Source organism: Chenopodium album, chromosome 4, assembly GCF_948465745.1.
Source record: "Chenopodium album chromosome 4, dcCheAlbu1.1, whole genome shotgun sequence".
Classification (NCBI taxonomy): domain Eukaryota; kingdom Viridiplantae; phylum Streptophyta; class Magnoliopsida; order Caryophyllales; family Amaranthaceae; genus Chenopodium; species Chenopodium album.
Genome location: NC_137837.1, coordinates 2,197,492 through 2,221,611, shown reverse-complemented (window position 1 = coordinate 2,221,611; position 24,120 = coordinate 2,197,492). Strand labels below are relative to the sequence as shown.

Here is a 24,120-nt window from a genome sequence, read left to right as displayed (position 1 = left end):
AGCGTGGTTTTTGTAGGAGAGTTTTTTGTCGTGATTATTAGCTACGCGGTTTGACGCATATTTAGCCACGTTGAAAATATTTGGGTTGGTCCACTTTTATATCAGCTTCATCTATATGCTTTAATTCTTCATTAATTCAGTACACACTTGCATATCATCAATATTTATCAAAATTATATAATATCCGTATTGTATCGTGTACATGATACACTCGAGTGAATGGTGACGGGTATACGTATGTTTAAGGCACCACATGCCGTATACGGATATGCATCAATGTTTGTGTGACATGTGTTACATGCACGTCGTGTTAGTATCTTGTTTGCCGCTCAATTATAATGCTTGGGCATTATGGTGTTAAGGATTATGTTTTTTTTTTTTAAGTTCCCCTAGGTGTATGATCGAAATTGCGATTTACATAACTACGTGGACGCCGTAGAAAAGAATATTTAATGATTGTTTTTAAATGAAAATGACGTTAGATGTGTGTGACTAGTGAGTAGATTTTGCTGATCAGACCTCAACTCGTACGGTTATAATAGGGTCACGGAAATACGAGATACATACTTTTTTAGTGATTAGTGAGTATGTATATGAGTACGTATATGAGTAATTTGACAATATCAAAGTATTTTACTAGGCTTATGGTGGATAAAAGACGTGGCGGCTGGTCCTATTGATAAAGAATCTAATTCTTTGGACATTGGATAAGGACACTCTAAATCAAGGACACTCTAAATCAATGCATTCACATTATAATTAATATGAAAAGTTAGGAATATTACTTTTTGTTTAATGGGTGCTAACTACTTTTTTTTTTTTTTTTTCTCTTTTTCTTTTTGATAAAGAAAGAATATAGATAACCCATATTGAACGGGTTAGGTTACATATTCACAAGAATGTTATTATTCTCTCAACTTTATGAAAGATTATTAGGCACAATAATCCAATATTTTCACTATTTTACAATAATAATAATCCATATATCCACTTATCGTTATCTTTATAAATATTATAATAATAAAATTAAAATTTTTATAAAAAAACATTAAAAAATTGGTAGTGCATCTAACCTTTTGTGAAGAAAGAATTATTTTGGCAATAATAACAAAAAGAAATGTTAGGCCCCATCAAAATAAATATCTAAATAAATGTTGAGTGTATCAATTTTTATTTTATTTATTTATTTATTTTTGTAATATTAGGGGAAATTTTATCAATTATTTTGTTTTTCTTTTTGTGCATTATCGTCTTAAACATTAAAGTATTGGATTATTCTTAGAACCTTGGATGGAATTATCATTATTGGATTGTAAAAAGGTTGGTAATTGGGTATGCGATTTCCTTACTTTATTCGCTAATAAGTCAGATTTAGATAGTGATAGTGTGTGGTTTTAGATATTTTTTTATAGGTTGTGTGGTCCGAGAGATTAAGGTCTTGTTTACTTCGATTTTTTCTATAGGTCGTATTGGTGGGATATAAAAACTTTATTTAGTCCAAACAAGTTCATGTAAAATAAAGTCAAGAACAATAAGTTCGGATAATGATTAATGACACTGCAGAGTATTAAGTATATGAAACTATAATTTATCAAGAAAATATTACATATATGAAACTATTTATGATAGAGCATAAAACATATTCTTAAGCCTCAATCATAAGCTTAAACTTTCGGTTGAGATGGTCCACTAACAATTTATTTTTTCGGTGTTTTTTCGGTGTGGCCGGGGTTACTTATTTAAGGGTTAGTTAGACGATTAGCTTGTATTCCGTGTGAGAGTAACTCATGACCGACCGAGTAATCCCTGACCGATCGAGTAATCTCTGAATAAGTAACCCTAAAATAAGTAATTCCTAAAATCCCGATCACACAGACACACAGTATGGCTAGCCACATGTGAAAATATGTGTTTTTTTAATAATTCTCCAATGAATAATCTGTATTATATTACTCCCTCCGTCTCCAAAAATTTGACCCTTTTGGCCTAATTTTAGTCCCAAAATAATCGACCCATTTGCATTAAAATACCCACCAATTTACAACAATATTTCTGCAAAATTAGCTTCCCTATGTATTTTTAATACTTTATCTCTCTACTTTCCTACAAACCCCGTGTAAATTTATATTTCCAATATACTTTTACTTCTTTTTATTTAACTTTCTTAATACCTGCAAAAAAATCCAAAAGGGTCGTTCTTTCGGAAACGGAGGGAGACAAAACATGAAATTAAGGCTACAAATAGCTAGATAATTAATAAATCCTTCAAGCTCGTATAATAAAAATTAATAAACAAATTAGGCATATTTTTTTTAAAAAAAAAATGATTTTTTATATACATGTAAATGGTCAACCCAAAACATGCTATTTCCTCTCTATTGTCATGAGCTTACTTAGACTTGAACCAATCTCATTATATTAATGAAATACGAGTGATAGAAAAACAAATTGAACTAGTACGGACTACGGAGAAGTTTCTTGTGGCTTGCACTACCCGCAAGTATATATACATTAGCTGTTGATGTTGACGAATTACTACCAACTTGTTAGGAACTGTCTAATTTGACTTTTAATTAATCATTGACTTTTAACTAATAATTAATTAGTGTTTTGAAGAATAATAATGTAGGGGAAGCTACGTTTCATGCATCCAATTGTCTTAATTAATTACACTCTTTCTTATTAAGCAATCGTCCTAGTTTTTCCAGCATTTAAGACAACTACTTTTATATACTTTATTATTAATACGAGTAGGAGTAATAATTTAGTACTATTAGTTGATCTATATAATGTACATGCATAATTATTACTAAGGTTATGGAATTTTTTATTTTAATATCTTTTTATCCATCATTTTTTTATTTAATGATGATATTTGAGTATGGAGTATATGTAATTTAATGTAATATTCTCTTATTAGTGGAAATATAAAAGTCAAATTTAGTACCATATAGAATGAAATACTATGGATTTGTTTCTCTTTGAAAAAGTTGACTTTAACATTAGCAACCCAATTGTTTGTGTGATCATTTTGATTCTTTGTTTAATTATTGGGGGTGATAGAGTTGGGTAATGCAAGTGGGTGGGCAGTTTCAAGTAGATCATTTCCCTCATGTGGTTATGCTCTCGCAACCCCGGAAAAATAAGGTGATTTAGAAATGTAATTAAATATGTAAAAGATTTTAAATTATTTGATCGGTTAATAGGTGATTATTTGTAGTTTTGTACTATTTTGTACGAAGATATGCAATGATTGCATAAGATATTTTGGTCAAGGTCAAGGATAGCCTATTATTAACGTGCTCTTTGACAATTTGACTATGGGTAAACACGGTTGTAAAATACTTATGGAAGTTGATTTGATGATTTAAAAATAATAAGTAATAAAATTTAGAAGTAGATATCAAACAAGCTTGTCTTGATACCAAATTTTCCAATTAATAGATACTACTTTCTACTTTTCCATTTGATTTATTTTGATGCCATGATATGTCAATATGCAAGATTGCAAGTAAGTAACAAGTTTTATCATTCATTAATAATTAATAAAGATCAATTACACGTGTTTAAAAGATAAGATAATTTAAAATAGGGATGGAAGAGGTTGTGGTCTTGTGGACTTATGATGGCACAAAGCCACAAAGTTGTGGGCTTATAGACCAATGATGGCACAAATGTATTGTGGGCTTGTTAAATACATTGCCCATTTTCAAAAATTATTTATTTTAATTAAAAGAAACCTAACCATTTAAATATCAGTACGTGTCTCACTTAATATGTTAACTAGGTTACCAACGGCCACAACATACTTAAAGTTGATACTCTATCCATCCCTATAATACGTGTTTGTTTTTCAATTAGGTGACTTAAAATTAGAGATGTCAATTCGGATAAACGAGTCGGGTTTGGGTCGGATAAGAGTGGGTTGGATCACCTCGGGTCTGGTCAATTCGGATTAATTCCATAACCTATGTAAGTCGGGTTTGGGTTGGGTCACGCTTGAGTCGGGTGCCTCAGGTCATACTTCTTATCTGGTTTGGGTCGGGTTTAGGTCGGGATAATACAGGTCGGGTTACATTCAGGTCGGGTGAACAATAGGTCGAGTTTAATTCGGGTTTTCACGGGTTAAAACGGGTTAGGGTAATTCTCGGGTTAGAGTCGGGTTCGGTTCAAGTCAATAATTTGTGGGTTAGAATCAGGTCGGGTCATTCTCGGGTTTGAGTCGAGTTCGGTTCAAGTTAATAATTTGCGGGTTATAATCAGGTCGGGTCATTCTCGGGTTCAAGTCGGGTTCGGTTCAAGTCAATAATTTGCGGGTTATAATCAGGTTGGGTCATTTCCAAGTCAGGTCATTCTCGGATTCAAGTCGGGTTATGTTCAAGTCAATAATTTGCAGGTTACAATCAGGTCGGGTCATTTCCAAGTCAGGTCATATTCGGGTTCAACTAACTATAAATAGATAATTATCATTTGTATCAAGCTAATTATTTCCTTAGACTATAATATATATGACAATAAACTAGGGAACTTAGTCTATAATTTTCGAAGATAATTATCTCCTTTGACCATACAACAAATATACACTATATTTAACTCTTTAACTTGAGGATGATGCTCCTTTATTTTGTTGGCCTGGACCAACTTGGCCTCCCTAGACAAAATACTTTGATCAACAATAACAAGGTGGTCTAAATTGCATTTAAGGTGATTTTAAATCGGGTTAGGAATAGTTTGGGTTGAATTTAGGTCGGGTCAATAACAAGTCGTGTTAATTTCGAGTCGAGTTAGTAAAAGGTCGGGTTGAATGTTTGGGTCGGGTAAATAATAGGTCTGGTAAAATTCGGGTCGGGTCAATAACAAGTCGGGTTTAATTTGGGTCAGGTCAATAACAAGTCGAGTTGATTTCGGGTCGGGTTTGTAACATGTTGGGTTAATTTCGGGTCGGGTTAGGAACAGGTCGGGTTGACTCCAGGTCGGGTTAGTAACAAGTCAGGTTAAATTCGGGTTTTAACAGGTTAAAACAGGTTTGGGCCAATTTCGATTCAAGTCGGGTTTGGTGCAAGTAATTAAATTGACCGTTGTAAACCGGTAAATCGGTGCAAGTTGTAAACAGGTAAATTGGTCGTTTAAAGGCAAATTGGATGGTTCCACCCACACAATTGGACTTCCGGAGGGCATTAGGGACCATGATAAACATTTCGGCAATTTTTATTCTAGGCGAAAAAAAGGCAAAAATTTCCAAAATTGAAGGCTAATGTCCACGCTTTTTGAGAAATTTTGAAGGTTTGGAGCCTGGTGTTGCAAAGTCTTGAAATTTTAAGGAATACATGGTCATATAATGCCGTTTGAAACCATATATGATCATTATAAGTTGTCATAAAAGTTCGTGATAGGCTTGAGTTAATGAAATCAATGCAAGTTTGTTGTAAACCTGTAAATTGGTCGTTTAAAGGCATATTTGATGGTTTCACCCACCCAATTAAACTTCCGGAGGATACTAGGAACCCTGGTAAACATTTCGGCAATTTTTTTTTCGGGCGAAAAAAAGTCGAAAAATTCCAAAATTGAATACTAATATCCTTTTTGAGAAATTTTGGAGGTTTCAAGGCCCGGTGTCGAAAAGACTTAAGATTTTAGGGGATACATCTCGGGGTCATATAATTCCGTTTGGAACCATATATGATCATTATATGTTGTCATAAATGTTCGTGGCAGGCTTTAATGAAATCAGTGCAAGTATTAACCGATAAATTGGCCGTTTAAAGGAAAATTGGATGGTTACACCCACCCTATTGGACTCCCGGAGGGTATTAGGGACCATGGTAAACAGTTCGGCAATTTTTATTTTCGGGCAAATAAAAGTCAAAAAAATTCCAAAATTGAAGGTTATAATCCACGCTTTTTCAGAAATTTTGGAAGTTTCGAGACCCGGTGTCGAGAAGCCTTGAAATTTTAGGCCGGGGATACATCTCGAACTCATATATGTCATTTGGAACCATATATGATCATTATATGTTGTCATAAATGTTCGTGATAGGCTTGATTTAATGAAATCGGTGCAAGTCGTAAATCGGTAAATTGGTCGTTTAAAGGGAAATTGGATGGTTACACCCACCCAATTAGACTCCCGGAGGATATTAGGGACCATGGTAAATATTTAGGCAATTTTTATTTTTGGGTGAAAAAAGTCAAAAAATTCAAAAATTAAAGGCTAATATCCACGCTTTTTGAGAAATTTTGGAGGTTTCAGGGACTGGTGTCGAAAAGTTTAGAAATTTTAGGGAATAAATTCAGGGGTCATATAATTTCGTTTGGAACCATATATGATCGTTATTTGTTGTCATAAATGTTCGTTGTAGGCTTGAGTTAATGAAATCGGTGCAAGGTTTAAATCAGTAACTCGACTGTTTAAAGGCAAATTGGATGGTTGCACCTAGCCAGGTGGACACCCAGAGGGTATTAAGGACCATTGTAATCATTATGGCAATTTTTATTTTTGGGCGAAAAAAAGTATAAAAAAAAAAAAATCCAAAATTGAAGTCTAATATCCACGCATTTTGCGAAATTTTGTAGGTTTCGGAGCCCGGTGTCAAAAAGTCTTGAAATTCTAGGGAATACATCTCGGGGTCATATAACGTCATTTGGAACCATATATGATCATTATTTATTGTCATAAATGTTTGTGGTAGGCTTGAATTAATGAAATCGGTGCAAGTAATAAACCGGTAAATTGGTCTTTTAAAGGCAAATAGGATGGTTCCACCCGCCCAATTGGACTCTCGAAGGGTATTAGGAACCGTGGTAAAAATTTCGGTAATTTTATATTCGGGAGAAAAAAAGTCAAAAAATTCCAAAATTGAAGGCTATTATCCACGTTTTTTGAGAAATTTTGGAGGTTTCGAGGCCCAGTGTCGAAAAGGCTTGAAATTTTAGTAGATACATATCGGGGTCATTTAATGCCGTATGGAATCGTATATAATCATTATATGTTGTCATAAATGTTCGTGGAAGGCTAAATTTAATGAAATCGGTGCAAGTTTTAAATCGGTAAATTGGCCGTTTAAAGGCAAATTGGATGGTTCCACCCACCCAATTGGACTCCCGAAATGTATTAGGGAACATGGGAAACTTTTCGGCAATTTTTATTTTCGGGCTAAATAAAGTCAAAGAATTCCAAAATTGAAGGCTAATATCCACGTTTTTTGAGAAACTTTTGAGGTTTCGGGACTCGTTGTCGAAAAGTTTTGAGATTTTAGTGGATACATCTTGGGGTAATATAATACTTTTTAAACAAAAAATAATCATTATATAATGTCATAAATGTTCGTGGTAGTTATTTAAATCAGTGCAAGTTGTAAACTAGTCAATTAGTCTTTTAAAGGCAAATTAGATGGTTCCACCCACCTAATTAGACTCCCGGAGTATATTAGTGATCATGGTAAACATTTCGGCAATTTTTATTTACAAGCGAAAAAAAGTCAACAAAATCTAAAATTTAAGGCTAATATCCACGCTTTTTGTGAAATTTTGGAAGTTTCGAGGCCCGGTGTCGCAAAAGGGTTGAGATATTAGAGGACAAATCTTGGGGTCATAAAATGCTGTTTGGAACCATACATGATCATTATTTGTTGTCATAAATGTTCGTGGTTAACTTTAGTTAATGAAATCGGTGCAAGTTGTAAACCGGTAAATTGGTCGTTTAAAGGCAAATAAGATGGTCCCACCCACCCAATTGATGGACTTCCGGAGGGTATTATGCACCATGGTAAATATTTCGGCAATTTTTAATTACGGACGAAAAAAAGTCAAAAAATTCCAAAATTAAAGGCTAATATCCACGCTTTTTGAGAAATTTAAGAGGTTTCGAGGCCCGGTGTCGAAAAGGCTTGAAATTCTAGGGGATATATCTCGGGGTCATATAATGTCGTTTGAAACCATACATGATCATTATTTGTTGTCATAATTTTTCGTGGTAGGCTTGAGTTAATGAAATCGATGCAAGTTATAAACCGGTAAATTGGTCGTTTAAAGGAAAATTAGATGGTTCCACACTTCCACCCACCCAATTGGACTTGCAGAGGGTATTTGGGACCATGGTAAACATTTCGACAATTTTTAAATCCAGCCAAAAAAAAGTCAAAAATTCCAAAATTGAAATCCACGCTTTTTAAGAAATTTTGAGGTTTCGGAACCCAGTGTTGAAAAACCTTTAGAATTTAAGGATACATCTCGGGTTCATATAATGCATTTTGGAACCATATATGATCATTTTATGTTGTCATAAATGTTTGTGGTAGGCTTGAGTTAATGAAATAAGCGCAAGTTGAAAACCGGTAATGTAATCCCCCGTATTTTTTAAATATTTTATAAATGAAAATTTATTTTATTTATAATATTTATTTGTTATTTTTCATAATTTAATTTCAAAAGTTTCAAATTATTAATCTGGGTCGAAATTTATTTGAACAAATTATTTTATGCACCTTTATTCTACAATTTATGTCCAATCACACAAGCCGAACCCATTTGTAATCGACCCATTATTTTTATGAGGCTCAATCTTCTTATTTACCCTACAATTCTCTCCTATAAATACCCCATGAATCCCCAAAAAATTTCCCACACAAAAAGGTTAGTCTTATTTTCTTTCTCCTTAGTTTTATTAATTTGTGTAATTATAATTATTGATTATGGGTTTTGATTTTATTGTTTGAAATTAATTTAATTAGTATCAAATTGTATTTTGATGATTAAAATTTATAATTTCAGATTTTATAAGTGTCATAATTTTCAGATTTTGTAAATTTTATAACCTAGGGTTTTTAATTATTGAAAATCATGATTTTAGGGTTTTTATGAACAATTGATTTAGGGCTTTTATAGTAATGATGTTTTGAAATTTTGGTGATTATAAGTTCTAATTAGTTTAACTTAATTCCAGATTGTTTTGAACACTTAAATTCGTGTTTTTATTTTAAGATTTCCGTTCATTAATATTAATCCCGTTTTAATCCGATCAGGTTCTGAACTCATTCGATTTTGACAAAAACGTAGTGTTTTCCATGTGGAAACAATCTTATAAGAAAGATTCACTACCTTTGGTAGTGAGAACCACCCTCTCGTGGCCAAATTCAGCCTCTAAATATGATTTTCGAGCAGTTTTTGATTTTAACGAAGTTTTTTATACTTAAAATATTATCCTTGAGTTTGATTAATAAAATTAATTATGTTTAAAGTTAATTAAGCATAAATATATATTTTTTTATTGAAGTTTTAAGTGCTGGAAATAGTTCCTAAGTACTACTTTTGATGTTTTATAAAGAGGGTTTAATCACCCATTAAAAAGAGAGATTATTAGAGGTTTTTAAATAATTTTAAGATTTTTATTAAACTTTAAACTTGTTGTAATTTCATTTATAAGAGTGTATTTTAAGGTTTTTATGAAGAAAATTTAAAAAACTATATATAAGCCTTTAATTTTAACTAAAGGGAGGGTTTTAAAGTGTTGTTTGATTTGGATTTTGAAGGTTTTAAAGTAAGTTAGTGTTGCTGTAAATTTGATTGATTGGGTATTGATTGAGATGTTATTGTTTGGTTTAGGAGAGGAGTTTATTGAAGGTGATTTCTAGTTTTTAAGTGGCCAACCGAATTGTTTACACGAGGTACGTACATGTCTACTTCGTTATAAGTAGTATCATGTTTAGGTACCAAAAGGAAAGAACTTAGTTTCATGATTAGGGAACACTTTGATGGAAATTGTTTGGTTACACGTTGATTTAATTCATGTGCATATGTTTATGAGATATGTTTTGGTGAATTGATTATGTTTGTATGGAATTATGGATGCAAACATGTTGAGTTATATTGGATTAATTGTTTGTATGGAATGTTGATACAAACATATTTTATGGATTGGTTTGTTAACCACATTTGGATTATTAAAGGATTGGAATTGAATGGTTTAAGTGGAATGAATTTATTTATTACTCAATCATGACTTGTTAGTATGTTGAGTAAAGGTGGATTAAGCCGAAATGGCTAGGTGGGTTGACTATGTTCAACAATTTTGGATAATTTGGAAGTTTAATGGAATTAAAGGTCAATTTGTGATGTGATCACCATTGTCCTAAATAAGATTAAAAATAAATTGATGTATGATTATTATGTATGTTCTACTTGATTGAGTCGGCTATTAATTAAATTTGTAATCACGTAAAGTGAAACATGGATGAGCAATAAAACTCTGGAAAGTGTGCACTTCTAGAGTATTGACAATTATGGGTTGGGGTACACGGTGGTAGCCCGTGGCTTTCCGAGGCTTGTTTGATCAACATGTCCTCTTCTCTTTTGGTATTTACATTTTTATTTTATAATGAAAGTTAGATGGGATCCTAGACTAACTTTGTGAGGATGGAGTCGCGCCCATTCTTGCATCGCGCTAAACTTTTATTTTAAATGGTCATTTGGGACCAAAATGATTTGGTGGATTGGACAACCTCGTCTATTGCTTACTCCAAATTAAATTAATTAAATTAAATATAAAGAGTCAAGTGTTTGGAATTGATTAGCAAGTATGTTGAGTCGATTGAATTGTTTAAGTGTGGAGTCTTGATTAATGAATTCGTGTTGTATGTTTATTTACTTTAATAAGTTGAGCATGCTAGGTTTGGTACGTTGTAGCTTGTATGTACTCAGCTTTGCTGATTGAGTGCTTTTGTGTGTTTTCTTTTGGTCATGGCCTTCGCCTTTCAATGACCCTGTGATGATCCAATTATTACACTTGTATTATTGGGGAGCAGTATTGCACATGTTATCTTGATGATGTGAAGTTCGGGGATTTGACATACGCATTGTCAAGGGATTGGTGTGATTGAGAGTATTCGTTCTTTGTGTTAAACTTATTTATGTTTTACTATTCTAATTATGTTTTGGGATTTTGATTATTGGTTTTTAAATAAGGGTCTTTATGGTTCCAATTTGTAAGCTTTGACTTATTGGTTTTCTAAATTATATTATTTTAAGATTTAAGTTGGATTTCCGCTGCAATACTTTGATAAAGCCTTAACGTTTTAACACGTGGCGGTAACATGTCAATGGTTCTCCTCTATTTTTATTTAAAGTAAGTGGTTTTAAAAGGGAGAATTATTGGGGTGTTACAGGTAAATTGACCGTTTAAAGGCAAATTTGATGGTTCCACCCACCCAATTGGACTCTGGGAGGGTATTGGGGACCATGGTAAACATTTTGGCAACATTTAATTACGGGTGTAAAAAAATCAAAAAATTCAAAAATTAAAGGCTATATCCACGTTTTTTGAGAATTTTTGGAGTCTGCGGGTCCCGGTGTCGAAAAAACTTGAAATTTTAGAGAATACATCTCGGGGTCATATAATGTCGTTTGGAACCATATATGATCATTATTTAATTTAATGTCATAAATGTTCGAGGTAGGCTTGAATTAATGAAATCGGTGCAAGTTGTAAACCGGTAAATTGGTCGTTTAAAGACAAATTGGATGATTCCAGCCACCCAATTGGACTTCCGGAGGGTATTAAGGATCATTGTAAACATTTTGGCAATTTTTATATTTGGGCGAAAAAAAGTCAAAAAATTCCAAAATTGAAGGCTAAGATTCACGTTTTTTGAGAAATTTTTATTGTTTTGGGTCCCGGTGTCGAAAAGCATTGAGATTTTAGGGGATACATCTCGGGGTCATATAATTCCATTTGGAACCATATATGATCATTATATGCTGTAATAATTGTTCGTGGTAGGCTTGGGTGAATGAAATCGGTGCAAGTTGTAAAACTGGTAAATTGGTCGTTTAAAGGCAAATTGGAAGGTTCCACCCAACCAATTTTACCCCCGGAGGGTATTAGGGACCATAGTAAACATTTCGGCAATTTTTATTTACGGACGAAAAAAAGTCAAAAAATCCAATATTGAAGGCTAATATCCACGCTTTTTGAGAATTTTTGGAGTCTTTGGGTCCGGTGTCGAAAAGTTTTGAAATTTTAGGGAATACATCTCGGGGTCATATAATGTCGTTTGGAACCATATATGATCATTATTTGTTGTCATAAATGTTCGTGGTAGGCTTGAATTAATGAATCGGTGCAAGTAATAAACCGGTAAATTGGTCGTTTGAAGGCAAATTGGATGGTTCTACCCACCCAATTGGACTCTCGGAAGGTATTAGAGAATAGAGACTATGGTAAACATTTTGGTAATTTTTATATTCGGGCGAAAAAAAGTCAAAAAATCCCAAAATTGAAGGCTAATATCCACGCTTTTTGATAAATTTCGATTGTTTCGGGCCCCGGTGTCAAAAAGCATTGAGATTTTAGGGGATACATCTAGGGGTCATATAATTCCGTTTGGAACCATATATGATCATTATATGCTGTAATAAATGTTCGGGGTAGACTTGAGTTAATGAAATCGGTGCAAGTTGTAAATTGATAAATTGGTCGTTTTAAGGCAAATTGGATGGTTCCACCCAGCCATCCAATTGCACTCTCGGAAGGTATTAGGGACCATGGTAAACATTTCGGCAATTTTTATTTACGGGTGAAAAAAAAAGTCAAAAAATTCCAAAATTGAAGGCTAATATCCACACTTTTTAAGAGTGGGTCGGGTCAACTCGGGTAGAGTTAATTCGAGTTAAGGGTCAGGGTTAGGTCGGTAAGAGTGGGTCGGGTCAACTCGGGTAGAGTCAATTCGGATTTATTCCATAACCTATGCGGGTCGGGTTTGAGTCGGGTCACATCGGGTCATACTTCTTATCAGGTTTGGGTCGGGTTTAGGTCGGGTTAATAACAAGTCGGGTTACATTCGCGTCGGGTGAACAATAGGTCGGATTTAATTCGTGTTTTCATAGGTTAAAACGGGTTAGGGTAATTCTCGGGTTCGAGTCGGGTTCGGTTCATGTCAATAATTTGCGGGTTAAAATCAGGTCGGGTCATTCTCGGGTTTGAGTCGGGTTCGGTACAAGTCAATAATTTGCGGATTATAATCAGGTCGAGTCATTTTCAAGTCTGGTTATTCTCGGGTTCTAGTCGGGTTCGGTTCAAGTTAATAATTTGCGAGTTATAATCAGGTTGGGTCATTTTCAAGTCGGGTCATTCCCGGATTCAAGTCAGGTTATGTTAAAGTCAATAATTTGCAGGTTACAATCAGGTCGGGTCATTTCCAAGTCAGGTCATATTCGGGTTCAACTAATTATAAATAGATAATTATCATTTTTTCAAGATAATTATTTCCTTTGACTATAATGTATATGACAATTTACAAGGGAACCATAGTATATAATTTAGGAAGATAATTATCTCCTTTTACCATACAACAAATATATACTATATTTAATTCTTAAATTTGAGGATGATGCTCCTTTCTTTTACTGGCCTGGACCGACTTGGTCTCCCTAGACAAAATGCTTTAATCAACAAGAATAAGGTGGTCTAAATTGCATTTAAGGTGATTTGAAATCAGGTTAGGAACAATTTGGGTTGTATTTAGGTCGGGTCAATAACATGTCGTGTTGATTTCGAGTCGCGTTAATTTTTTTTCGGGTTAGTAATAGGTTTGGTAATATTCGGGTCGGGTCAATAACAAGTCGGGTTGAATTTAGGTCAGGTTAATAACAAGTCAGGTTGATTTCGGTTCAGGTTTGTAACAAATTGGGTTAAATTCGGGTCAGGTTAGGAACGGGTCAGGTTGAATTCAGGTTAGGTTAGTAACAAGTCGGGTTAAATTCGGGTTTTGACAGGTTAAAACTGGTTTGGGTCAATTTCGGTTCAAGTCGGGTTCGGTTTAGGTCAATAATTTACGGGTTACAATCGGGTCGGGTCATCTCCTGGTCAGTTCGTATTCGGGTTCAGGTCTCACATACTCGGGTCTAGGGTTGGTTTCAGGTCGTGTTTGGTTCAGATGGTTCGGTTAACAATCGGGTTTGAGTCAGTATTTCGGGTCGGGTCAACTTTTGACAGCTCTACTTAAAATGTTGTGTTAGTTTTTAAAAATATCAGCAACTTATTTAATGTATCTCTTATTTTCATATACTCTTTCCATTTTTTTAGTTGACATCATTTGATTTTTACATTATTCATAACTTGCATTTTGACTAATTTTTGTGATTTATAATTATGATAAAACTTGTCAACTAAATACTATCTCCGGATCATATTATATGCAACTTTGGAATTTTTTATATCTCACAAATAATACCTTAAAGTTGCATATAATACAAAAAAGGAGGTAGTAAAATTTAGGTTACTTACACAATCATAGTAGGTCATCAACAAAGGTCAAAGTAGTGGATGTCAATTAGGTTAGTTAAAGTTTTGGAGTGATAGTGTAGGTGGTCCAAAAATCAGGCCAAGCCTTAACATCATATCTCGTGCCCAAACTCGCAAAAAGTAGCGAGCTTGTCGGGCCAAAGCAGATTACGGGCTTTTATTGGGCCAGGTTTGGGTATTTAACTATAAATGTGTTTTTAGGCTAGACCAAACACGCCCTATTCAGGTAAGAACTTGTCATATACACCCGGTATACCGTACATCCAACTAATCTAAGGGTAGTTTTTGCTATTCATTTGATGATAAAATGAAAAACAATCATCAAAATGGAAACAATACACCCGAGCGTATATAACAACCTTTCCATTCGGGCCGGTTGGGCTGAAGTTGATCACCTCATCAGTGAAGTTGTTTAAAAAAATAAAATAAAATAAAATAAAATAAAATAAACAAAATAAAAAATTGAAAGAAGTTTATGCATTGAAACGACGTCGTATATTAAAAAAAAAGCCCAAAACTCATTTCCAAATTTAAATCGTCTCAAAAAAGCTTCCACCTTCCTTAAACCCTCTAATGGCGGTTTCTCTCTCCTAAACCCTCACCATTTTCAGCATCTTCCTCCTTCTCTCTCCTCCAACAATGGGGGACGAAATCAAATTCTCCGCTTTGGTAAGACTATTCCACTATATTTCAAAATCAAGAACACCCCAAATCAAACGCACTAAATTCCGCAAATTCCTCGACAATTTCTGCGTCAAACCCACTGATTATTTCCCTTCAATCCGCTTAATTCTTCCTTCATTAGATCGAGAAAGAGGTTCATATGGTCTCAAAGAAGCTGCTCTCGCTCTTCTTCTTCTCGACGCTCTCGCTGTTTCTCGCGATTCTGAAGATGCCCAGAAGCTCATCAATTGGCGAAAAGGAGGTTCCAGAGTCGCCGGAAAGTACGCCGGAAACTTCTCTATGGTCGCCGCCGATTTCCTGCAACGCCGGCAGTCTTCCGTCTCCGGCGAGTTGACTATCAAGGAAGTGAATGATCTCCTTGACCGGCTTGCGAATGCCGAAACCCGCAATGCGAAGGTGGATGTGATGGGGGAGATGATAAGGAAGACAAACCCGTCGGAGATGAAGTGGATAATTGTGATTATCATGAAGGAGTTGAAGATTGGGATGACTGAGAAGAGTATATTTGATGTGTTTCATCCTGATGCTGAGGAATTGTTCAATGTAACCTGTGATTTACGGCTTGTTTGTGAGAAATTGACTGATCCCAAAGTCCGGCATAAAAGGCAGGACATTGAGGTTGGAAAAGCTGTGTTGCCGCAGATGGCTGATAGAGCTGCGACCTGTGGAGAGGCTATGAAGAGGCTTCATGGGAAGGAAGTCGTCGCCGAGGTTAAGTTCGATGGAGAAAGGATTCAAGTCCATAAGAATGGTGGGAAGGTAAATTTCTATTCTAAAAACTATAGAGATCGTAGTGATTATGCTCCTGCTATGTCGAATGTTATAATTGAGAATGTGTTGGTTGATAAGTGTATACTTGATGGAGAGTTGTTGGGTTGGGATAGTTTGACGAATAAATTTACTAAGTTCGGGTTGAATCGGGAGATGGCTAAGGCTGCTAGGGAAGGTATAGAGAGTGATAGGAAATTGTGTTATGTTGCTTTTGATGTGTTGTATGTTGGGGATACTAGTGTGATTCATCAAACATTGAAAGAGAGGCATGAACATCTTAGGAAGGTTGTGAGAACTGTAAAGGGTCGTTTAGAGACCTCGGTGCCAAATGCCAATCGCGGTGATGGTAAGCCATGTTGGTCGATTGTGGCTAACCATGTGGATGATGTTGAGAGGTTTTTTAAGGAGAAGGTTGGGAATGAGGGGGAAGAAGGGATTGTTATAAAAGACCTTGGTTCAAAGTGGGAACCGGGTGATAGGAATAAGAAGAAGTGGATTAAAGTGAAGCCTGATTATGTTAATGCTGGGTCTGATTTGGATGTTCTGATCATTGGCGGATATTATGGTTCAGGTCGTCAAGGAGGGGAGGTGGGTCAGTTTCTGGTTGGCCTTGCGGAGAGGCCTACTCAAGGTACTTACCCTAGGAGGTTTGTTTCCTTTGCTAGGGTGGGTACAGGACTTAATGATGAAGAGCGTGATGAATTAGTGACTAAATTGAAGCCGTACTTTAGGAAGTCTGAGAAGAAGTCAGCCCCGAGTTTTTATGAAGTTACTAATAAGGAAAAACCTGATGTTTGGGTTGAGAGCCCTGAGAAGTCAGTGATTGTGTCAGTTAGTAGTGATATTCGTCCCATAAGTTCTGACGTGTATGCTGCACCTTACTCCTTGAGGTTTCCTCGGTTTGACCGTGTAAGATATGACAAACTTTGGCATGAATGTCTTGATGTTCAGTCTTTCTTGGAGTTGGTACAATCGAGTGGGACAACACAAAGAGGAGATGCAGGTAATGAAGGGCTTTCAGGTAATAAATCGAAACGTGCAAGGGGTGCGAAAAATGGAAGAAGGCTAAATCTCACAGTTCCTTCTCATTTCACTCGGACTGATGTTTCTAGTGTGAAGGGGGAATCACAAATATTTTCTAATAAGGTGTTTCACTTTGTGAATGTGCCTTCTAATCATTCCTTGGATTCTATGCACAAGTTGGTTGTCGAGAATGGTGGAACTTTCTCCATGAACTTGAATGACACTGTTACTCATTGCATTGGTGCAGAGAGTCGAGGGATCAAGTATGAGGCAGCAAAGAGGCGTGGATGTGACATCATGCACTACTCTTGGGTTCTCGATTGTTGCTCGCAGAAGCAGCTTCTTCCCTTGATGCCCAAACATTTTGGCTTCCTTTCGGATTCTTCAAGAAAGAAGTTACAGGAGGAGATTGATGAATTCTCAGACTCTTACTTTTGGGACGTCGATGTTGCTGAGTTGAAACAGACCTTTGGCAATGTAAATAGATCAGAAGATGCAAAAATGGTTGACCATTACAGGAAAAAGTACTGTCCGCGTGAAAAATGGGGTCGTTTCTATGGTTGCTGCATATATTTCTATTTATGTGCGAAGTCCCACTGTGCTAATTGGGACATCTTTTTGAAAATAGCCACAAGGAGGATGAAAGTAGAAGTTTCTGTAGGTGGTGGGAAAGTTAGTGACAACCCTTCTCAAGCAACTCATATAGTAGTCATGTCAATTCCCGGACATGAGCTGAAGTTTGAAACCTTGTTGCAGAGTTTTCCAGGAGACCAAAAGTACATCTTACGTAGAAAAAGACTACATGTTATTGGATCACAGTGGTTGGAGGATTGTCTCAAGGAGGGGCAGAAATTGCCAGAAGTAGCATACAACCTGAAGCCAACTACATATGAAGAATCTGCCTCTGAAGAGGAGAAAGGTGAAGATGAAAATGTTTGCGGGAAGCACCCAACTTCCTCTGCTCATGAAGAAAAGTTGAGTGAATCTGTTTTAGAAACCATTCCTCATATTAGGGAACCCAGAAGAAAACGAGGAAGGCCTGTTGGAACTAGCACTAAGAAAAGCAAAACCATTGTCAGCAAACCTCCAATAACAAAAAGGGCCAGAATTGGAAGCAAGCCTGCTAAATTACAGGACATTGCGTTTGATGATGAGAGTCCAAAGATTAGTGAGCAAGAAGCTGATGCACCAGTTACAGCGAGCCCTGAACATAAACTGCATGATCATGTTTTTCAGGGGATTGCTTTTGATCATAAGCCTGCCAAGCAAGATACTGATGCACTGGAAAAATCTGGTTTTGAAACGGAGAATATTGGATTAGGTTCAAGACCTGGTTTATCAAACAATAATGAGGAGAGTAAGGAAGAAAACAAGACTGATGAACTGATGAAAGCAAGCCCTGAACATGAACGGGATGATAAGCTTAGTCACCGGAAGACTAATACAACAGGAAAGTTTGGTATTGAAAAGAATGAAGAGAATACGGGTGAGCACAAGCCTGATTTAAATGCGGTAGGGACACACTGCCTGGACAATGCTGGCTCTGTTACTTGCAGTAAACCCGATAAAGACAGTGATTACTCTACTTCAGGGATGTTGCTAGATTTGATCCCAAGTCTCAAAAGGTTGTCTGAAGATGCGAATGTTAACTTACCATCAACACTAACACAAGAGGGTTCTTCCATAGAATTACCCACTGGAGAACCTGTGAAGAAGAAGAAAGTTAGCTATAGGGAACTTGCAAAGCAGCTACTTAAAGATTGATGGTCTGATCACTCTGATTTGATTTAATTGACTATTTTCTGTTTTTGTGATCAGTTGTAATATGTTGTACAGTGACAATTGAATGTATCTTGCATAATCTACTCTCTATGCCCCGTTCTCTTCTCCTTGAAGCAATAATACTCCGTATTTAGATAAAATAATTTTAAGTTTTAGTAAATTTGATTCAAGTACAATAATATAATTTCAGTAACTAAAACTACTGGGTTTCATGATATGAGAAGCTAGTAATTTGTTCAACACAAAGATTTTGATTAAAAAGTTTCCCAGATAAAAAAACGCGAATGGCTGTCAATGTCCAAAGAAGCCTTAAAAGAGTACAGGCAGGAAGAAGGCAAATATTACACATTATTTTTTACAGGAGTATACCAATAAACAAGGATAATTACAAGGAAATGAAACAAGATTTTGCCTCAGATCCTAGAAGGGATCATTGGTGTGCTGTTCTGCAGGTATGCAGCGGCTGCTGCAACTCCACTACCCAACTTTACAGGGTAACCCACATCCTTAAGTATCATCTCCACCCCAGCCAAACAACCAAGTAGTTGCAACTGCAACACAACACAACATGAAGGGTTAGACAGAAATTAGAGCTGAAGGTGCTTAATATTCTTACATGATTGAACAAGCAAAACTGCGCGTACCTCATTCAAGTGACCTAGATGCCCTATTCTGAAAACCTTTCCAGCTACTTTGTTAAGACCAAGGCCCAAGCTCATATTATATCTCTCCCATGCTCTCTTCACAATTTGATTGCTGTTAATGTGGGGAGGAACGACCACAGCAGTCACGGTGTCACTGAACCATTCTTCCTTTTGTGTACAGTTCTTTAAACCCCAAGCCTCTACTGCAAGTCTGCATCTCAAGATCATAAGCATCTACAATATATAATCCTATCAATCTTTCTTTTGATGTAGAGGCAATGTATTTGTGTCAAACCCCACACCCATCTAGACACTGTACTTAACCGGACAAGCTATGTAACATCCACATCTAGAGTATGAAACGATCATCCCTAATCACATATATGAACTGAATTCACAGGATGTGTGCAATTGCGGGTGTTTCAGAAGAGCATGGTAGTGAATTTGAGAAAGAATCCTCTATCTGCATTCACTATAGGTCTTTTCACCTTTAAAAAAAGTTTCAGGAAAATTTAAGCTTGGATAAGTTCAGGCTAGACTTAATCAAGTTTTTCGCGCAGACAAATTATGACAAGATGGTGATTTCCACATGAGAAGAACAAAGGCGTTATCACAGTACAGTTATTGGATGGATTTAAATAGGCATACCTGGTTGCTTTTCCCATGCGGCTATGCCTTGCAATGACATTGTCAAGGCCTTCCTCAAAAATCAGTTCCAAAGCGGCTTTAAGACCATAGAGGAGTTGGATGGATGGAGTGTAAGGCCAGTAACTTCCTGCCTTGTAAAACTTCAAGTAATCATTCCAGTCAAAGAAAACTCTGACAGATTTGGCTGTCTTGCTTGCCTCTAGAGCTTTGGGGCTTGCACAAACAATACCCATCCCAGTCGGAAGAGAAAGAGCCTTCTGAGAGCCAGTCAAGGCAACATCTACTCCCCACTCATCCATGCGGAAATCAAGCGCACAGATCGAGGACACTCCATCAACCAGAAGGAGTGCAGGGTGGTTGTAGTGGTCTAAAAACAGTCAGAACAATCTTCAAGTTAGCTTTCATATATTCAAGAAATAAGAACAATGGACAAAAATTATCCAAGTAGTCCCTAGAAAAATAGTGCATATGTAATATAATCATGCACGGCTTGAAGGCTACATTTTATTTTTACTAGCCCAAATTTTTTTTCTTAGAACAAAGCATGCAATATCTATCTCTAACAGCTCTAACCAGTTTTTGCAGGCTGAGATAACTATTAATCAATTAAATGTATTCAACGATTTTCATGTAATCGATACTGAAAAATTCATATAAGCTACAACATGTATCTGATCTGAGGTAGAAAAGTTACCCAAAATCCTCCTGACAGTGGCCAGATTGTTGGTAACACCAGTTGCAGTCTCATTATGGACAATGCAGATAGCCTTGATTTTGTGTGCAGTATCAGCTGCCAATTTTGATGCCATAGCTTCAAGGTCGGCACCATACCCCCACTCACTCTCTATGACATCAACATCGAAGCCAAGGCGTTTCTGCTGATCAATCCATAGCAAACTGAATTGCCCAATCAGGAAGGATATAGTTCGGTCTCCAGGAGATAAGGTGTTTGTCAGTGCACTTTCCCATGCACCAGTACCTGTAAAAGAGCCATACAGTAAGTATTAATTATAACTGATAAACCCATTGAAAATTTTCAATATTATGGTTCAAGCATCAATATTACAAAGATGTAACAGGTTCAAGCACTTTTTTTTTTTCCCTGTATTATCCATTAAAGGGTAGTTTCATACAACTATCTATGCTACATACCTTATGGTACAAAGATAGTATACAAGAACTAAATCTAGGTCTACTGAGTAACTGAGTCATGCAGTAACAAATAAAATTCAAAAAAACATGCCTGCAGTTTACAGTAAAAAAAATGACAGTAGTACCTGTAGTGGGGATCATAAATGGGGTTCCTGTGGTAGTTTTGAAAATTTTCTTGACATCTTCAAGAAGTGATTTTGTCAGTGCTGGAATTGCAGGTGCACGGTAATCTTCGTTGTTTCGATTCATAGCTCTAATGACAGGTTCCGGGATATTGACAGGTCCCGGAACAAAGAGATGATGTCTTCCTGGCCCATTCATGTAGTCCATCTTCTCCTCCTCTTAACTAAAATATCAAACTATAGTTAAACTAAGTCACTGAAACTGCAAAACCAATTGCTAGAGAAGTTTTTATTTACTTGCAATTTGTATATATACAAACCCTCCTAAGATTTAAGAACTAAAGTAGCATCCACTCATCAACTTCATAGTTCATATCATCAAAAAGTTGACTTTAGAATATAAAGTGTACTTATTAGGTCGATTCATAACTATACATGATAACAAGTCTCAAAGTAAGCACTTTGAATAGAATTTTATACACAAACACAAAGGATACTATTTCATTGATAACATATATATACATCCTACAAATGGCTTACATAATGAAAGTTCCTTAAACTCGTAATCTTATCAACAAGTATAAAATTCACCGTTCAACTTAGAACTTAAACTCGTAATCTTATCAACAAGTATAAAATTCTCGGTTCAGCCTAACTACCACTAAACTATTCCGAGATTTTCCAAGTAGAAAAATTATCAAATCATCTAGTAGTAGTAGTAGGATATTTACAAATTGATATTAAAACATAGAGAGGACTATATGTAAGATTACTAAAAGTAGCAAAAAGGCAAAAACAGAAGTCAAAGGCATGATTACCAGAAAATCTTGCTTCAAATTCCCAAATGATGTAGCAGGATGCAGAGAAAACTGACTGATATAAGTACTAAACAACCCAAGAAAGTTGGGGCATGCCAATTAAAACACACAAAAATTAGAATATTATAATTTATAAAAGAAAAAACACAAAATTTAGAATATTATATAAACCACCATTTTAATGATTTTTTTTTTATAGGAGGGATATGATATTAATCAACGTACACTGAGGTGGATCCCACGCCATATCCTTAAAACGTGGCAGATAAGGATTCTCCTTCTTCCAACCTTTGCGGCCGAAAATTGCTTACATCAGCTCTTAAAATAGAGCACAACTATATTATCAAGAAATAAAAAAAAATTACACTTCTAAAGTCAAAAAATTGAAATAAATTGTTCTGTTCTAGATATTTTATATTTTATATTACCTCTAGTATTCCTTTGTTTCGAGTAATAAGAATCGGAAGTAATATATGATATCATATCTTTTAATTTGAGTAAACTTTGAGTATCTATGTAGTCTCATATTTGGAAGAAATTATGTGTATCAAGTATCAACAATTTATTTTACTATTAAAATTATTACAATATTATCCTAGATATCTGGCAATATTTAAATGTAGATAAGAAAATCTATATTGCCCAAATTATTCAAGTCTAATTTAATTCAGTATGATTCTTATATGTAAAATTAATTAATTCACGAAATAAGTTGGAACAGACGATTAGACATAATCTAAGTTGGCGAAATATTAGAGATAAGATCTCTCACTGCCTTATTGCACATTGGAGATTTGGAGTGTAGTTACTCAATTAATGTTGTAGCTGTTCATTTTAAATGCATGATAATGATTTTTTAAAAAATAAAAAATTTCATGCACACTCCTATCGTTTTCCAATTTTTTTTTTTTTTTTTTTCTATCAAATTTTAATTATTAATAAATCAATGCATTTTTTAAATGATTCTTCTATCTTTTTTGAACTAAATTGAACTCTCAAAGTATCCAACACGGATTGAGTCATTAACCATTAATATATTGGACTAAAAATATTAATTAATAATTGAAAAAATGTGTATCAATGATTCCAACAAACATACTTCCTATGTTCAACAAAAAACCACTTAATTCAGGCAATTTTTTTTTTTTTTTTTTAAAAACAATAATGATTAAAAAGCTTAATCACTTAACTCAACAATAAGGTTAATAACCTTACACATCAATAAAGTTGAAGCATAAAACTCCCAAAATTGTAAAAAGTGCAAAATTAAATTTTACATAATGTAGAATCCTTTATTTATCTAATTTGATTTTATTTTGGGGCTGAGAAAGCTAAGTAATAGATAACAAGATAACGAAGTATCAACCACAATCTTCTCAGGAAGGCAACTACCACACAAGCTCCGATGTGTTTTCCTATGATGTGGATTCTTGTTCCTTCTTCTTCTCTAGATTTGTACTTATATTATAGAGGAACAACAAACCAAACACCGGGGACGTGTGATCATTTGGCTCATTCCTCCAGAGCCTCATCTTAGCAATGTCAAAAACATTAGGCTATCAAACATACATCCAAAGTCCGCGCTTTCGCCAGCAGTACATGAGTGACCAAATTGCAAATACTTACAAAAAAATTGATAATCATTTTAATTGCATAGAAAAGGATATCATCAAAAAATAAAGATCTTAATTGGTAACCAATTATTAATTCTATTTAGTTCCCTGGGTCTGAAACATATTTTTGAAGTTCTATAATTCTCAATTGACTAATAAACACTGAAGTTCATGAATTAATGCTAGTAGTAAACTTAGCTTAAACTTGCTCATGTAACAAAGATTCCCTAATACATGATTTTGGCCTATGATTCTCGTACTCTCAATTTCACTTGCAGAAGCTCATTTCTTCTACCCTAGACAGATGATACTCTAAACTATAGGCCAACACACGGACATTTATCATAAAATAGCCCAGTACGACGCTTGGACACATACCCGTGTCTCACATGAGCACCACCTGAGTCCAAGTGACAGCTCTCTTGTCAAACACAGTTTAGGATTCTAGATAACCTGTATAAGGTAGACTCCATTAAGAATCATACTTAAGCTGTTTAGCATGAACTGACCTTTAAGTGATGTCCAGATCAAAAAATGGCAAGAGAATCATCACGCACGAATATTCAG

General features: G+C 35.3%; 2 protein-coding genes across 3 annotated transcripts; one reads left to right on the top strand and one right to left on the bottom strand.

Moving 5' to 3' along the window:
- The first annotated feature begins 14,935 nt into the window (after positions 1 to 14,935).
- Positions 14,936 to 18,635, top strand: LOC145628488 (DNA ligase 4-like). The gene is made up of 2 exons (XM_081680786.1): positions 14,936 to 18,131; positions 18,252 to 18,635. The coding sequence occupies exons 1-2, from the start codon at positions 14,936 to 14,938 to the stop codon at positions 18,536 to 18,538; spliced, it is 3,483 nt and encodes a 1,160-aa protein (XP_081536912.1). The 3' UTR covers positions 18,539 to 18,635.
- A 152-nt stretch (positions 18,636 to 18,787) lies between these two features.
- On the bottom strand, positions 18,788 to 22,113 carry LOC145628487 (serine--glyoxylate aminotransferase-like). 2 transcript variants are annotated; one of them, XM_081680785.1, is made up of 6 exons: positions 21,941 to 22,113; positions 21,126 to 21,359; positions 20,543 to 20,827; positions 19,849 to 20,215; positions 19,201 to 19,411; positions 18,788 to 19,107 (listed from the first exon to the last, which is right to left on the bottom strand). In XM_081680785.1, exons 2-6 carry the CDS (start codon positions 21,328 to 21,330, stop codon positions 18,970 to 18,972), a joined length of 1,206 nt encoding a protein of 401 aa, XP_081536911.1. In that variant the 5' UTR covers positions 21,331 to 21,359; positions 21,941 to 22,113; the 3' UTR covers positions 18,788 to 18,969. The 2 variants fall into 2 exon arrangements, with proteins under 2 accessions (XP_081536911.1, XP_081536910.1); XM_081680784.1 differs by having other exon boundaries at positions 21,126 to 21,346.
- Positions 22,114 to 24,120: the final 2,007 nt, after the last annotated feature.

Bases quoted from the DNA above. Each gene is read 5' to 3' on its own strand.
- LOC145628488 (XM_081680786.1), top strand. From the start codon at position 14,936: ATGGGGGACGAAATCAAATTCTCCGCTTTGGTAAGACTATTCCACTAT. The intron at 18,132-18,251 runs GTAAGGAAGAAA...AAAAGAATGAAG, and splicing joins ATCAAACAATAATGAGGAGA to AGAATACGGGTGAGCACAAG.
- LOC145628487 (XM_081680785.1), bottom strand. From the start codon at position 21,330: ATGGACTACATGAATGGGCCAGGAAGACATCATCTCTTTGTTCCGGGA. The intron at 20,216-20,542 runs GTAACTTTTCTA...GACTGTTTTTAG, and splicing joins CACTGTCAGGAGGATTTTGG to ACCACTACAACCACCCTGCA. The intron at 19,412-19,848 runs GTATGCCTATTT...CTTGAGATGCAG, and splicing joins CGCATGGGAAAAGCAACCAG to ACTTGCAGTAGAGGCTTGGG.